Genomic DNA, 17,113 nt, shown 5'->3' on the forward strand with positions numbered 1-17,113 from the left:
GAAGTTTGGTTACTACAATTTAATATCAACTCACAGTTTGTTCCTAAATTATTGTGACAAAATTGGAAATGTCTAGTAAGTCTGTCTTTTAAAATTAAATTTGATGGTAGGTGGTGATACAAGAGTAATGACTCACTGCCGTCCAAGTTAAGAGTAGCAAACAGCACTCTTTTCTCCGCTGTTCCTGCGCTGTTGCCCACTCTCATTTGGAGCTCATACCAGGTTGCCTCCTGCAGGTCGTACAGGACATAGTTCTTGGTGAGGGAATCACGTTTTACCATGGTCCATTTCGTAGTGTCCACTGGTCGATACTCGAACGTGAAGGAGTCAATTGGACAGCCGCCGTTGTTCCAGCCAATCAGGTTGAGCTCCACACGAGAAGAGTTAATACTTGAGAAAAGCTCATGGTCTTTGGCAAACTGTGGCTCTGATCATGTAATAAAATGAGAGATAAGAAAATTACTTTAAGCATATATAAAAAAACATCAGGCTCTGATCATTGATTTACAAGTATGAAACCTAATATAGTACTATAAACAAAACAAACTGGACTACACATAATTTATGGGCCAAAAACATTGGTGACATCGTCTCCTGCTCAGGGATGTATACTGTACTACTTTTTCCATATTATGCACTCTGGATTTGAGAATGTGTCTCTGCCTAATAGCTCTTGCCACCTGCCAATGACAGCAAGTAGTAAATATAGGTTTTTACAAAAATGTGACAAACTATAGATCCTGTAGCTCAGTGGTAGAGAACTGCATGTGTGATGCAAAAGATTGTGGGTTTGATCCAAATGATGTTAAATGCATGTACAGTAAATGTTAAGTCAATTGGTTACTTTAAAGGGCCAAACCCATCTGTGTCCCACACCAGCTTTGTTATAAATGAAATTTACACTGCAAATAAACTTCACTAGTTTATTTCATGGTAAAGAGATGGAACCAGTAACTAACTAGCAGCCATTCACAACAACCCCATCAGTGTGTACAGTAGCATAATTAATACATTATGAAAAGAATAGAAAAGAGACAATTGGTAATTTATTAATTCTACCTTTGCCATGGGTTTTAGCCTCAATGATTTCACTGATGCGTCCAGGACCAACGGCATTCTGAGCTGTCAGGGTAAATTTGTACCATGTACCACACTTCAGATTCTCCAGACGGTAAGATCGCTCACTTGGGCTGATGGAATAACTGCCCCATTCTTCACTGTTATCCTCAGAGTACTGCAGAATGTAACCTTAACACAGGACACCACACAGCTTTGAAATATTTGAGTTTGAACAATCTAATATGGTAACAGACAAGCACTACATTTTAATTGCTGTTAATTAATATTGTTAATATTATTTAATTTACAGCTCTATGCTTTTACTCTATTAATATAATAATTACTGTAAAAGAAATAATTTATTTCTTATATTATGATTTCTAATATAGAAATTATAATTATATTACATAATAGTTTTTCACTATGAAAGAACAAACTCTGAGCAATATCATTTTCTTCTGACCCCTGTTTACTAGCCTGCAAGGGCAAAGTAATAATCTTGCTTGGTATAGTTGTAATGTTTGCCAGTATTTGAAGTCTGAATATGAGTGTGATCATATTTAGATTAATTTAATATAAGTAAATGTAAATATGATTGCATTCTAACCTCTGATAGAGCTTCCTCCATTGTCTCCAGGGATCCAGGACAGTGTAATGGAGGTGGTTGTGGTTTTGGTCACTGTAAGTCGTGGCTGGTCCGGAGGTACTGAAACATTTTAAGAGTAAACTCAAAAATTCTTCCTAAAAGAGCTATGTGCATCATTTGCACATTATAATGTGATTATTTGATCTCAAATGTACCTTGAACTTGAAGGTTTAGCATGATCTCATCTGAACCCCAGTTGTTACTGGCAACACAACTGTAGTACCCAGAATCCTCTGCTTTCACAGTACGAATAACAAAGCTACCATTGGTGTGAATACTGCGACGCCCATCAGCAGAAACTGGAGCAGGTGTACCATTACTGTGTGGAAATCACAATCATAGCAAAATACATATTCTTTAAACACAAGATTGGAAATGCATGTCTGGTTAACAATGGGTAAACTGCTAAAGCACCTTACATTTGGGTTAACTATTTTATCAAATAACATAAAACATACTTTCCCTTCAGCCACTTGATGGTAGGTGGGGGGTCTCCCACTGCTTTGCAGGGCAGGACAATGTCCCTCATCCAGGGTGTGGTCACAGTGCCACTGAATGTCAGGATTCGAGCAGGGGCTGTAGGAACAAAACAATGCTGTTAGGAATTTAACCCTCCTGAATCATTTTGTACTGTAAACAGTACAAGGTATGTATGAAGTGCCACAGGGATCAGGGTTAGGCCCTGTGCTTTTTTGAATGTATACTGTATGCTGCCATTGGGAGACATATTAAGGTTACATGGAATTAGTTCCCTTTCGACGGGAACTCCAATGCTTCGTTGTAATGTTCAGCTATATCATCTGAGTTACTATTTGGTAAAAATGGGGTCAGATTAACTGTGTGAGAATAAAATGATGTTAAAAAAATGACAAACCTTGTAAATGCTGCTTCTTTTAAAACATTTGCGGGTTTTAATGATGCACGTGTTTTACACAAATGTGAATGTGACCTGTTGTGTGCTGAAGTGTGTTTTAGAAAGGCTTTAAGATTCTGTAAGCTGGAGGAATTTTTGAAGGATGCCATGGCCACGCTGGAGAGAGAGGTGGGTGAATGTTTTAAACAGCGAGACAAGTAGTGGGCTAAGCAACTGGAACCAGCATCCAAGAAGCTGCAATCTCCCCTACATCAACTGCCAGCCCAGCACCACCCAGGATCTCTCCTGGTATTCCTCTTGCCAACAGTCCCACCACCTCGAGTACTTCACAAACACTCAACAGAGCAACTGACTGAGAATTCTGTGCCAGAGCATCAGCAGGGCCAGACAGACTTCAACTCCGAAACACATTCAGCAGCAGGTAGGTTGATTACGCCATGCTCCAGGAGCTGAACATCTCTCCACCCACATCCCAGACCAACAACATCAGTGTAAGCAGCCACCAAGGCCTTCTGTATCGTCAGATCCTAACCAGGGATGCCCAGTCTGGTATTGGATCTCACCTCTCTTTCATATTTCATAAGATTCCTCTGGCAAGCTAGTGCCAATGTGGGAGGGCCTAGCATGGACTATTTTTTACAAAGACATTTTAATGCACACGTACGAGAGGAGACCCAAAAGATGGACAATGCCTGACAGTACCCTGAAAGGACTGTCAGGTTTCTTCCCAAAGCTAAGGGTGGGGGGACTATGTGACACTGCCACACAAGACTCACGTTTTAGCCATGCAATATATATAGTTTGTGGTTTTATATATATTTGAGGCTCATGGCTGTGCCCCGCTTCGACTGACCGACCAAGATGTGCAGCGTTCATGGTCTTGGGGCTCGCCTTTATGTGTTGCTATCTCTGGCTTCAAAAGCCCATGCTACGGTTTCTTCCACCCGGAGAGAGACAAAACCCTTTATCCAGTTCTAGGAAGATGGACATCGTAATTGTTATTGTGAAAAAGACACACTCCTTCCCCACATTTTAGAAAGAACTGACATGTGAATAATGAGAAATAAAGCTTAATTCACAGCCTCAGTTTGCCATCTTCCCAAACAGAACTGTAGTTTATAATTTCTTTATTTTGGGTTTTATCCCTGTCTGCCCTAATTTCTTATGGGCAGGAATACATATGATATAGGTTTAATTCTGGGAAAGAGTATAAACAATAAGCTCTTAAGAGGGCCATCTGTGTGCGTTGTGGTCTAAAGAGGAGTGATTATGTCCCATTGGATAAAAAACAATCTGAGGAATGTAATTATTGCTTATAAACCATCTTTAAAGAAGCCTTTACAGCAAGTAGAGCTTTAAAGAGCAAACCTAAGGGGGACATATTTTTCCAGTTCTTTGAGTTGTAAGGACAGAATTTGTCTGTTGTCTCTAATAGTCATCAGGGAATCAATATGCAAACCCTGCTAGCTATGATGCTTCAGGATGCGCCAGCTTTTCAGTTTCTCCTCGGAAATGTTGTTGAACTATTTATATGTTTCAAAACACTGTAGTAAAATTAGTTTGACTGTCTCCTGTCATGTAGTTGCTTCAGGGCATCAAACTCAGTCCCAAATGTAATCAATATGCTTTAATACGCAAACCCTGCCATCTATGAGGCTTCAGGATGTGTAAGTTTATCTGTTTCTACCGAAAAAAGTTGAAGAACTGGTAATCTGTTTCAAAACACTGTAGTTACATTAGTATGACCTTTCTGCCATGCAGTTTCTTCAGGGCATGGAACACATGCACCTCACACCCCAAGCTAACCTTTGATTGCAATAGTGCAGTTTTTCCATGAAACTGCTAAACGTGACAATGTTGTTACACATGATAGAGAGATTCAGAGTGACATTATCCACCAAACTGGACCCTGCACAAGCTTGGGTGTTAGAGTAAGATGTGTTATCTCTGCTAGAGAAAAGGGCAGAATACAGTATGTTCCCCCCTCCAAGAGAGTTAGTCCGGGATCTACAGCCGACACTTCATATTTTCCAAGAAGAATGGTGGGCTGAGGTTCTTTTTAAAACTCAGACATCTTAACTGTTCTCTGAAAAAAAATGTCAGGTTTAGAATGCGAGTACTATTTTTTAGGACTGGTTTGTCACAAAAGGTATAAGGACACTTCCACATTTTTACCTTTATCTCAGGTTCACTTTTGGCAAAGCGTGCCAGCATTGAGTACTTCCATGCGACCTAATTTACTCTGCTGCAGATGCTGCAGTGGTGGCTCAAACGCAAAGGGTTTTCCCTGAGGGGCAACCTGTTTTAGATAATCAGGGTTACGCGCAGGTGCCTTCGTTCACTGAAAATATGAAAAAAGGTCAGGTTCCTGACCAAGGGCTTGACACTAAGGACACAATGTCACAGGGTATAATTTTGACAGATGTGTCCATCACTGGCTGGGAAGCGGTTGTGGAAGGCCGTATAACCAGGGGACTGTGAAAAGTGCAACATCTTCATAGGCACATATATTGTCTAGATATGTAAGCTGTACTTTAAGCATTAAAGTACTTCCTCACAGTTCTCGGAGACCGTTATGCTCTGGTGAGAAAAGACAGTTTGACAGTGTTCTTATATATAAGTCATTAGGAGGGTCTGTGTATATTGGTACATCAGATCCTTCTCTGGGTTCTCTGGCCTGGGGTGGCAGTGGCTCAGTGGTTCATGTAGGTTGTCAACAAACCGGAAGGTTGGTGGTTCAATCCCCGGACCAAGTGTCGAGGTGTCCTTGAGCAAGTCAACTAACCCCAGCTGCTCCCGACGAGCTGGATGGCACCTTGCATGGCTGACATCGCCGTCGGTGTATGAATGTGTGCGTGAATGGGTGAATGTGAGGCAAACTTGTAAAGCGCTTTGGATGGCCATAGGTCTGTTAAAAAGCCCTATATAAATGCAGTCCATTTACCATTTAAAAATTTTCCCTGGAATAATGTGGGACAGACATCCTGTTGAGACAAGGGTTGGAACCCAGAGAAAGAATATTCCACCCAGACGTGGTGGAGCAAATTTGGGAGGTAGACCTGTTTGCATCCCGAGAGACAACCCACTGAAAGGAAACCTTTCTTGGTTCCCTAAGAATGGTCACATATGTAATCAATATGTTTTCAATGTTACGGCAACACCACTTAAAGCAGTTACAGACAAAATCAGTATTGTATTATATCAGTATTTAAAAGTAAATTTATTTCACGCAAAATACAATATTGGCCGTGTTATTCTGTCATCTTTTCTCCCTTTTTTTCCCAAAATGCAATAAACGCCACTCCTCCTTTTCTGCAGAAAGCAATAAATCCGCTTAACAAATCACAGCCCAGCATTCCATGCACTGTAAACAACAATGGCGGCACTGAATACACATGGAATACTAGTTTTCCTCATCTTGTAATTCGTAACATACAAAAATAAACGTGTGATGGTTTTCTGTGTAAATTATTAGATGGTTTTTCATGTAATAATTTACACGAGATAATAATTTGTTCTCCTGACAGCATCACTCTCATGTTAACACACTGACCTCAGGGGATCTTATGAAAAACTTTCCATTATTTTACTTGAAGCCAACGAAAATCGAGCAGGACCAAAACATTTTACAGCTGATTGCTGTGAAAAAATTTCAGCGACAACGTCCCAACTGCCTTAATCCTTTGTGGCATAGATTCAACAAGGCACTGGAAACAGCCCTCAGAGATTTTGCTCCAGATTTACATGATAGCATCAAGCAGTTGCTGCAGATTTGTCGGCTGCACATCCATGATGCCACCACATCCCACAAAGGATCTCTATTGGATTGAGATTTGGTGACTGTGGAGGCCATTTGAGTACAGTGAACTCATTGTCATTTTCAAGAAACCAGTCTGAGATGATTCGGCTTTATGACATGACGCATTAACCGGCTGGAAGTAGCCATCAGAAGATGGGTACACTGTGGTCATAAAGGGATGGACATGGTCAGCAACAATACTCAGGTAGGCTGTGGCTTTGACATTTTGCTCAATTGGTACTAATGGGCCCAAAGTGTGCCAAGAAAATATCCCCCACACCATTACACCACCACCACCAGCCTAAATCGTTGATACAAGGCAGGATGGATCCATGCATTCATGTTGTTGACGCCAAATTCTGACCCTACCATTCGAACGTCGCAGAAGAAATCGAGACTCATCAGATTAGGCAACGTTTTTCCAATCTTCTTTTGGTGAGCCTGTGCGAATTGTAGCCTCAGTTTCCTGTTCTTAGCTGTCAGGAGTAGCACCCGGTGTGGTCTTCTGCTGATGTAGCCCATCTCTCTCAAGGTTCGACATGTTGTGTGTTCAGAGATGCTCTTCTGCATACCTCAGTTGTAATAAGTGGTTCTTTGAGTTACTGTTGCCTTTTTATCAGCTCGAACCAGTCTGGCCATTCTCCTCTGGCATCAACAAGGCATTTGCGCCCACAGAACTGCCGCTCAATGGATACTTTCTCTTTTTCGGACCATTCTCTGTAAACCCTACAGATAGTTGCGCGTGAAAATCCAAGTAGATCAGCAGTTTCTGAAATACTCAGACCAGCCCGTCTGGCACCAACAACCATGTCATGTTCAAAGTCACTTAAATCACCTTTCTTCCCCATTCTGACACTCGGTTTGAACTGCAGCAGATCGTCTTGACCATGTCTACATGCCTAAATGCATGTTGCTGCCATGTGATTGGCTGATTAGAAGTTTGCGTTAACGAGCAGTTGGACAGGTGTAACTAATAAAGTGGCTGGTGAGTGTGTATAAATAAATATTATAGTTCTGGTTAAAGGAGTTTGTTGCTAGAGTGCGGCACAGGCAGCCAAATTTACAAGCAAATATCTATCTTTCTAAATTAATCTTTATGTAAATTTCAAAGTTCTGTTTTTTGCTACTCATACCTTTAGCCTGGGGCTCTACAGTGATAATTTCACTGGTGTTCCCACGACCCGCAGCAGTCACGGCCACGACCCAGATGCTATACTGCCAGTTCTGGTTCAGGTTGGTCAAACGGCGGAAGTAAACATCAGGAGCAGCTTCAAACTCACTGATCACCTACAGTAAAAACAAATTAAAAGACGATCTTATAAAAGAAGCATAAACATCAAATCAGTTAAGGAACTTGTCAAAAAGTGATTTTGTACTAGCTAAACTTGCACAATATTTACACATTAACTTCATCATTTAACACAAAATGCAAGTTTCTACTTATTTAGAGCATTATAAAATGAGTTGCATGCCATGCCAACTTAACAAACTAGTTAAAAACTGCTGCTCAAAACTGAACAAAACAATAAAACATTTTAAAACGGTTACGACTGTAACCTCTGTTCCCTGATATAGATTCCTGAGATTGAGATGCTTGGAATTTTCTAAGTGATTTTTTTGTTCTATATGTATTAAGCTGTTTTATAATAATGCATGAGAAAGTAGTTATTAGCCACTCACTGAAAAAGCTGCCAATAGCTAGAACTTTCTGTCTATAGAATATAATATTATGTCTAATGCAATAACCTTTGTAGATAGCTGACAGTTACAGCACCTAAATAACAGAAACCACCTGTTAGTGAAGGATGTCTGTATTTGTGGTTGTGCCCTAGTTAAGAATCTGCAGCAGAGAAAGCTTCGCTTCTCCTCTGCACAGTGTTTTTACGCTATGTATGAGGAAGCCTATTGCGCAATATATAATTCTTCTTCAAGCCTTCAATTTGTCTTGTGTCAATCTATCAGGTTATTGCTGAATTACATCATGAAATGACACTTCGGGGAAGAACGCCACAGCATTTGCATATCTGAATAACTGTAAACTAGCCTGTCTTGTAGATGGCAATGTAAGGTAATCCACTGAGAAGTGAACGATTTGAAAACCCAAGTGCAGTTTAATTTAAAAGAAACAGACATAAACAAGAACTAAACTTGACATGAAAAAACAAAAGCATGGCATGGCCAGTCACCAAACAGAAGGACATCCAGATACAGTACAGTGGGAACATGAGGGCTATATATAGGAACAGGCAACCAATGGGAAAATGACACATAATACAAGGGAGCCAATAAGAACACACGAAACAAGAGACAACCATGGCAAAGACAATATCAAATAAAAGACATGAACGTGAGAACAAAAACTTTAAAATAAAAGACATGAACATGACAAGATAAGAACACATGACAAAACCCTTACAGCAACAAATACTGGGAGGTATAAAAGGGAGGAGTAAATAGCGCATTACAACTTATGGAAAAATGAAGCGAGAGCTAAAGACACAAGGAGTTATGGCAATGAGAACCAGCGTCTCAGGGAACAGAGGTTACAGTCATAACCGAGACGTTCCTTTTTCGAGGTAACTTAATGCTGCATCACTAAATGACACTTTGGGGACTGAACGGCCACTTTGCCATAAGGATTTGTGTCTGTCCTGCTGTAAAAAGTTTCATGCACAGATCAGGACATAAGAACCTGATTACCAGGTAAGAATGAGAGGTCCAAACTATAGTACCTCATAAAAGTATGCAGGGTGGATTTACCTATATTGATTGAAGGCCCCAGATAGAAGGGCCTGAGAAGATGCCATACTCCTAGTAGAATGTACCATGACAAGCAGAGATGAATACAATCTGCGCACCTCATAAGTTAGCAAAATAGATTCCACAATTATTTTACTGATGGTCTGCTTGGAGGCGCAATGAGCCTTGCTAACTCCAAAACAAAAGTTGATCAGATCTTCTCCACAGCGAAGACTTTCTCACATACTCTTCTAATGCCCTTTAAGGGCATAATAAGAGTAATGTTGTTGATCTGCTGACTCATGAGGGGGAGGATGAAAGGCATGAAAAATTAAGGTCCTGGCCACATGACTAGGAACCTTAGGTATACAACCCGGTCTTGGGTATAGAATAGCTTTCATTTTGCCTGCAGCAATCTTCAGACATGAAAGAGAAGCTGATAATGCATAATGGTCACCTACCCTCCTCAGAGAGGTGATGGCCAAAAGAAATGATAATAGAGCGACGGAAGTTTGTCTGTACAAAACTAAATAGATTCAAAGGGTGCCACAATCCCTTCTAAAAATACAGTAAAGCCCCATATCTGAACTCTCACTAGCAGCTTTTGGACTATCGGGCCTGTGCGAACCAGGGCTTCAAACGGGCCTCACGGAGCCAATAGCCCCCGACCTCCTGCTGTGTAGCCAAAATCAAGACGCGTTTGCATTGTCAGGCCAATAGCGCGGCAGCGCTTCAGAAAACCCCACCCTTAATACGCCTACCTGGATCTGTCACACAACTCCGCCTGTTTTACCTTGAGGAAGTCACTTCAATCTGACAGGAGACGGGAGTTAGATCGCATCATCATACCACAAACATAATGAAAATAACTGAGGCGGCTGTTTGCACGGCGAAAGCCAAGATGAGAAGATAGAGATTTTTGCTCTATCCGTGGTGTAACTCTTGAAGTTTATATTGGCTGCACAGGAGCGATCTCACGACAAGAAAATATCAGATCAATAAGCAGTAAACTTTACAAAGTAATTACACACAATGCGTTCATCTACCTAATGTGCATTAACTATATACACAATATTTTAAAGAACATAACACATAATGATCTTATTTTTTATGTTTAAAATACAGGTATGCACATGTTATTGTAAATATGTAACGTTAAGTTTGTAATTATAGTTCTATGGCGATGTAAACATACTTACACATTATAAGAGGTGTGATATCTTTAATCATGAAAATGTAAATAGTTGAGTATCACATGAAACACAAGGTAACTGTCTAATAGCTATTTCAATAATGTGTCAATCAATAAATACTTTTGTCTAAGAACTGCCTCGGATATCTAAATAGGACTGAAAATAAATTTACTTGCATTTCAAAAATCAAAATGTTTGAGAAATCATTTGAAAATTTGCTAGGATCAACTCTACACAATATACACAAGTATTTAAAAAGCTATGTTACAGTGGTTAAGTTAATGATGATTATTTTTACCATTTTTTTGTATCTTAGAATTTCTGTGTTTCATTAGGATGTGATCCTTATTAAGCAATAATAGTAAACTGACAAGCAGCCTTAGTAATAATAGCGCAGTACTTTATTTACATATGAAGTTTACGTCAGTGCACAAACAGGTGTATTTAAAGACATCTCCCTTCCGTCGGATTTCAAAATCCATGGCTTCTGTCGTATCATCATCATCATAATCATCTTTGTTTCATCTCCTGCTCTTGCATCTGTTGCTGTGTCATCTCTCATATACAAAATAAAAACTCTGGGATAATAAACTGAAAGCTCTGCATTTTTTCTGTAAAACGGAGACAAAAGAATAAAGCAGCACATCTCTGACGTTTTGTATAAACGGTTTGTAAATACACATACAGTATGCCCACATATAAAGTTTGCTACATTTATATAAGAGTTAAATTAATCTCCAAAATACCAGAAAGCATGGCTATTACTAATATAATAAAACCATGGTTACTTTTTCTAAGGGCTGACCAAAAAAATTCAACAGATATGACAATATACAAAAAACACAATAAACACCCATGTAAGACACTTATGCAATCGTTATTTGTATCGTATTTTAAGTGATTTGTATGCAAACGTTATGTAGCAAGTTAACTCATCGACTGATACCATCGTGACTCGAGTGATCTCTTCTTTAATACATGGATGATGAAACGTTGATCCAACACACATCTTTAATTTCTCAGCACTGTTGCACTTTAAACACTTTTTTCTGTGCCCGAAACTTTATAAACTTCTCCCGAACCGGTACCGGTGTGCGACGGATCCTTAGCATGACGAGTTCGGCGTTGTAACGCGTCTTTGTTTTTAAAGATGCAGATCATTTTCTTCAGTCCGAAGTAAAAACATAGCGGGCATCTTCCGTTAAACAGTAATTACTGGTGATCCCGATTATTTTTAAAGTTTTAAATCTGCAGTTTAATCTGCAGACAGATGAATGTGCATCTTGCCAGAGATTCAGATAAACTTTGACTTTTACCACTCCCCTAGCCCTGAGAAGCCTGCTGTGGCCCAAGGTATTCGGCGGGCCAGAAAAGCCATGCCTAAAGCCCCAACGAAGCACCAGCGAAGCACAATCATGCCCCGAAAGTGACAATGCAAACGCGACAGGCCTCGGCAGGCACTGGCACGCCCGCTTGAAGCCCGATAGTGCAAACACGGCTACTGAGAAGGCGGCCTCATCCTCAATGTACCACACAGGAAACGAATGACTAATGCCTAGCGTACACCAAAGGATTTTCACAGTCCCAGACTAAAGACCGGCAGTCTTTAGGAATCTAATGCTTTGTGTACACCTAAAGACTTTGAAAAGATTTAGAAAAGACTTTATAAGATTATCAGCTCACATCTAAAGACTTGGGTTCACAGTTTTTAGTCTCAGACTAAAGATTTTACAAACACTGAATCTTGTAGTGACACTATTTACAGGACTACAACAAGATTATTTTAGCTTTTTATCATCATGCTCAGCAGTAATTTAACAAAAATGTATGCACGTGTCCATTGTGCTTTCACACCAGCTGCGTTTTCAGCGCATACTGTGCAGTTTACAGTTTTTCTCAGTCGCTTTGGTACAATTCTCAGATCAGAATTGAAATTCTCAAAAGTACTTGTTCATTTCTCACATCATTGTGTCACTTGTGCACATCAAAAAAGCAGTTTCTTATTTCTTTGAACATGTACCAAATGCTTTGGTACATCCATGCAAATGATTATGTACAATTCTCTGCTTTTTCCTACATTATCGATTGCTTATGTCATGTTGATCAAAATGTATTATAATGGGTCTCTGTTGAATAGTCTTACCCCCCCACAACATTTAGGCATCAGTTCATAGTACAAGTCTTTACATGCAAAATTATTGAACAAGTTCTCATAATACAGTTCTCATAATTGTGCCGGTCAAACATATTTTTTTTTATAAATTTCTATTAGAAGTTTTTTCTAAATCTGTCCTGACTTGGTAAATTGCTCCCAGGTGAATCTTGACTTTCTCTAACAGACAGAAACGTCCCCAGCAAGCAAAAACTGAGATGTTGAAATGACGGCTAATTATAGACCCAATATAGTCCAGCTATGAGTAACCCACTTCTACCCTAAATAACCTTGAATTTGGTTACATGCCATTTTTGCCCAAATAACTTGAAGATGTATGATATTCCAACAGGTGTTCAAGGTGTTTGCTTTCAATTCTTTTACATGATCTAAAAGTATTTGTATTGTCTATTTTTTGGCTATGGTTAGATGTCTATTAGACTTTCACTGGCAGCCCAAATTAGCCTTGTAGCCAAACATGCTTGCTGGGTCAGGAGGTATAGGAAGGACTTCAGTGTAAGACAGCACTGCGTGTACAGTTTTCCCTAAAGATATTGTTCAATGTTCACATTTCTACTTTTTTTCTTTGGGCTATGCAGTGCTTTTCCTTTCTGTATGGCAATGACATGGTTTGTCAATGAATTACAGTACAAACAGTAAAAGCGTAAATGTAAATTTTGTTTAGTCTCTTGCAATCAAACTCCCACATAACTTACACTAAGGTGTAAATTACAATTTACAATACCTGTCGTCAAAACTTTAGCGATAGTTTACATCAGGAAATCACTTCAGAGTAAACTGTTATATTGACAACGTGACTAAACAATTTGACTGTCTTATCCATGCACAATGACACATTGACTTGTCATTCTGATGGCAATGACTTGTTCATTGACACAGATATTTGAGAGATGAATTTTGAGTAAGAGACTGGCTTTTGCAGGTTATCCATGGTGTTTTGCTACTTGTCCGAATTGTTTTGAGAAATGCACTTACTGTTTTGCAAATTGTGAGTATGATTGGAGAAATGTACCAAAGCGACTGAGAAAAACTGTAATAACAGTATAAAAATCTCAAGTTCACATTACTTTATTTTATATGCATTAATGAGCAAAACCTCTTCAAGACGGTTTTTGACGGTCAGTGTAATTTATATAGCTGTGATTTGTTTAACCCACATTGTTTTCGTGCTGTTCTGGTTCGTGTTATGACAGATATAGACACAATACACAATTATAGACATAAAAAGACCTTGGCACATTATTAAATCTGTTTCTCTTACGTTTTAAGATAAAATAAAAAAAATCACCCAGTGATTGACAGCATGAAGTAGTCGATCTTGTTTCCCGTCAAACGTTTGTAGCATAAGATTTAGATTTATTGATGTACGTTATGTGTTTCATTGAACAGTATTCAGCTATATGAGGACTCATTTGCCGGGCAGAGAGTGAATGACAGCGCAGTCTTCTGATGTTTTTAAATATTTCAATGCTTTCTTTTACATTGCTCAAAGTCATGACTGTTTGAAACACACATTTATGACATTTATGGCGTCACATGTATGACCGCACGCGTGCGGTGTACGTGCTTGTGCTTTAACTTGTTAACATGGGCGCCGAAAAAAACACGCGCCGCTTACGCGTTGCTCACGCTTGCGGTGTGAAGAATGTAAGCACATACCAGAAAACATTAGCACGTTATGCCATTCAATAGAGTGGTAGAGTTAGCATGTTAACACATACAGGCAATATCACTCCACTTTTTTCCTTTTCCACTGGTATGAATGGCAGTTTACATCAAAAAGACACGGCTGCTCTGCCCACTGCTCATCAATGCGCTCCTCTTTATCCACGGTCCATTTTCGCCTACTTCGCGCTCGTTGTGTTTCCACGTCCGTCGACATGTTTCTTTGTTGTGACTGATGGCTTCCTGTTTCCGGAGAACGAGTTTATTGGTTGTTGATTGTTTTACGTCATGAGACTACGCTGGGACTTGCGATAATATCAAACATGTTTGATATGAAAGACTAAAGAAAGACTGGCATAAATCGGGTCGCTGACTGCAGATTATCACCTCACAGTTAACGATCGAGACTACGGGAGCGCGCCGAGACTCCAGTTAGATTCCTAAAGACTGCCGGTCTTTAGTCTGGGACTGTGAAAATCCTTTGGTGTACGCTAGGCATAACTGGAGTCTCGGCGCGCTCCCGTAGTCTCGATCGTTAACTGTGAGGTGATAATCTGCAGTCGGCGACCCGATTTATGCCAGTCTTTCTTTAGTCTTTCATATCAAACATGTTTGATATTATCGCAAGTCCCAGCGTAGTCTCATGACGTAAAACAATCAACAACCAATAAACTCGTTCTCCGGAAACAGGAAGCCATCAGTCACAACAAAGAAACATGTCGACGGACGTGGAAACACAACGAGCGCGAAGTAGGCGAAAATGGACCGTGGATAAAGAGGAGCGCATTGATGAGCGGTGGGCAGAGCAGCCGTGTCTTTTTGATGTAAACTGCCATTCATACCACGAAAAAAGTGGAGCGATATTGCCTGTATGTGTTAACATGCTAACTCTACCACTCTATTGAATGGCATAACGTGCTAATGTTTTCTGGTATGTGCTTACATTCTTCACACCGCAAGCGTGAGCAACGCGTAAGCGGCGCGTGTTTTTTTCGGCGCCCATGTTAACAAGTTAAAGCACAAGCACGTACACCGCACGCGTGCGGTCATACATGTGACGCCATAAATGTCATAAATGTGTGTTTCAAACAGTCATGACTTTGAGCAATGTAAAAGAAAGCAATGAAATATTTAAAAACATCAGAAGACTGCGCTGTCATTCACTCTCTGCCCAGCAAATGAGTCCTCATATAGCTTAATACTGTTCAGAGAAACAGATAACGTACATCTATAAATCTAAATCTTATGCTTAAACTGTTGACGGGAAACACGATCGACTGCTTCATGCTGTCAATCACTGAGTGATTCTTTTTATTTTATCTTAAAACGTAAGAGAAACATATTTAATAATGTGCCAAGACCTTTTTATGTCTATAATTGTGTATTGTGTCTATATCTGTCATTACACAAACCAGAACAGCACGAAAACAATGTGGGTTAAACAAATCACAGCTATATAAATTACACTGACCGTCAAAAACCGTCTTGAAGAGGTTTTGCTCATTAATGCATATAAAATAAAGTAATGTGAACTTGAGATTTTTATACTGTTATTACAGTTTTTCTCAGTCGCTTTGGTACATTTCTCCAATCATACTCACAATTTGCAAAACAGTAAGTGCATTTCTCAAAACAGTTCGGACAAGTAGCAAAACACCATGGATAACCTGCAAAAGCCACTCTCTTACTCAAAATTCATCTCTCAAATATCTGTGTCAATGAACATGTCATTGCCATCAGAATGACAAGTCAATGTGTCATTGTGCATGGATAAGACAGTCAAATTGTTTAGTCACGTTGTCAATATAACAGTTTACTCTGAAGTGATGTTCTGATGTAAACTATCGCTAAAGTTTTGACGACAAGTATTGTAAATTGTAATTTACACCTTAGTGTAAGTTATGTGGGAGTTTGATTGCAAGAGACTAAACAAAATTTACATTTACGCTTTTACTGTTTGTACTGTAATTCATTGACAAACCATGTCATTGCCATACAGAAAGGAAAAGCACTGCATAGCCCAAAGAAAAAAAGTAGAAATGTGAACATTGAACAATATCTTTAGGGAAAACTGTACATGCAGTGCTGTCTTACACTGAAGTCCTTCCTATACCTCCTGACCCAGCAAGCATGTTTGGCTAACAAGGCTAAATTTGGGCTGCCAGTGAAAGTCTAATAGACATCTAACCATAGCCAAAAAATAGACAATACAAATACTTTTAGATCATGTAAAAGAATTGAAACACCTGTTGGAATATCATACATCTTCAAGTTATTTGGGCAAAAATGGCATGTAACCAAATTCAAGGTTCCCTTTCAGTCGGTCACTACGACGTCACGTCGTGACCGACGAATTGGGAACTCGCTTAGAGAGACCAATCTGCTTCGTATACTACTAAAACGCCAATGAACTTGGCATTGAGATATTTGCATAATGCTGGCGCCGCCCCGCCAGGTGCCTTTATAAGCAGCAGGTGCAAATAGGGAAATTAGCTTTTTCGCTTCGAAAGCCGGCTTTATCTGCTACTGAGAAGCTACTTTACTCTGTTGGGATTTGATTGCTGAAGTTGGTTGAACTAGCAGTATCACAGCGGACGCTTCGCTTATTCCACGGCTCTACATCTGTTTATTGTTTTGAGTTTAGTGTGTGCGTTGCCTTCCTGTGCGCTCATCAACTAAGCATCTGAGTGAATTTCCCTAAAAGAGTGATACGAGAGAGCTTTGTGCCTTGTTAAAGGCAGCCACTCTCTCGTATATGCGGAGATCAGCGTCCTTTTCAGGATAGCTTTTCGCCGTGCGATCTTGGATGCGAGAAGTATAAGGGTTCCAGTGACGGTCACGAGCGCTGTCTTCGTGCTCAGGCATCGAGCACTCCGGGGCTGCGTTCGTGGAGAGTTTCTGTTCTCTCTGTGAGAGCATAACCCTCTTGGATTGCGGAGACGACTGTCGTTTCTACGGGAACGCT

At 39.9% G+C, this 17,113-nt stretch overlaps 1 protein-coding gene across 2 annotated transcripts in view; it reads right to left on the bottom strand.

Annotated features, from left to right (window-relative positions):
• dscamb (Down syndrome cell adhesion molecule b) overlaps positions 1–17,113 on the bottom strand; it is a 188,912-nt gene that overhangs the window by 20,238 nt on the left and 151,561 nt on the right. For both annotated transcript variants that reach the window (XM_073815642.1, XM_065281876.2), the window contains exons 21-26: positions 7,512–7,665; positions 2,164–2,281; positions 1,861–2,024; positions 1,667–1,765; positions 1,060–1,248; positions 137–427 (exon numbers count right to left, since the gene is read on the bottom strand). In XM_073815642.1, coding sequence (XP_073671743.1) covers positions 137–427; positions 1,060–1,248; positions 1,667–1,765; positions 1,861–2,024; positions 2,164–2,281; positions 7,512–7,665 — 1,015 coding nt within the window. The remainder of the gene's footprint in view (positions 1–136; positions 428–1,059; positions 1,249–1,666; positions 1,766–1,860; positions 2,025–2,163; positions 2,282–7,511; positions 7,666–17,113) is intronic.

The sequence above is a fragment of the Paramisgurnus dabryanus genome, chromosome 8 (assembly GCF_030506205.2).
Source record: "Paramisgurnus dabryanus chromosome 8, PD_genome_1.1, whole genome shotgun sequence".
Lineage (NCBI taxonomy): Eukaryota > Metazoa > Chordata > Actinopteri > Cypriniformes > Cobitidae > Paramisgurnus > Paramisgurnus dabryanus.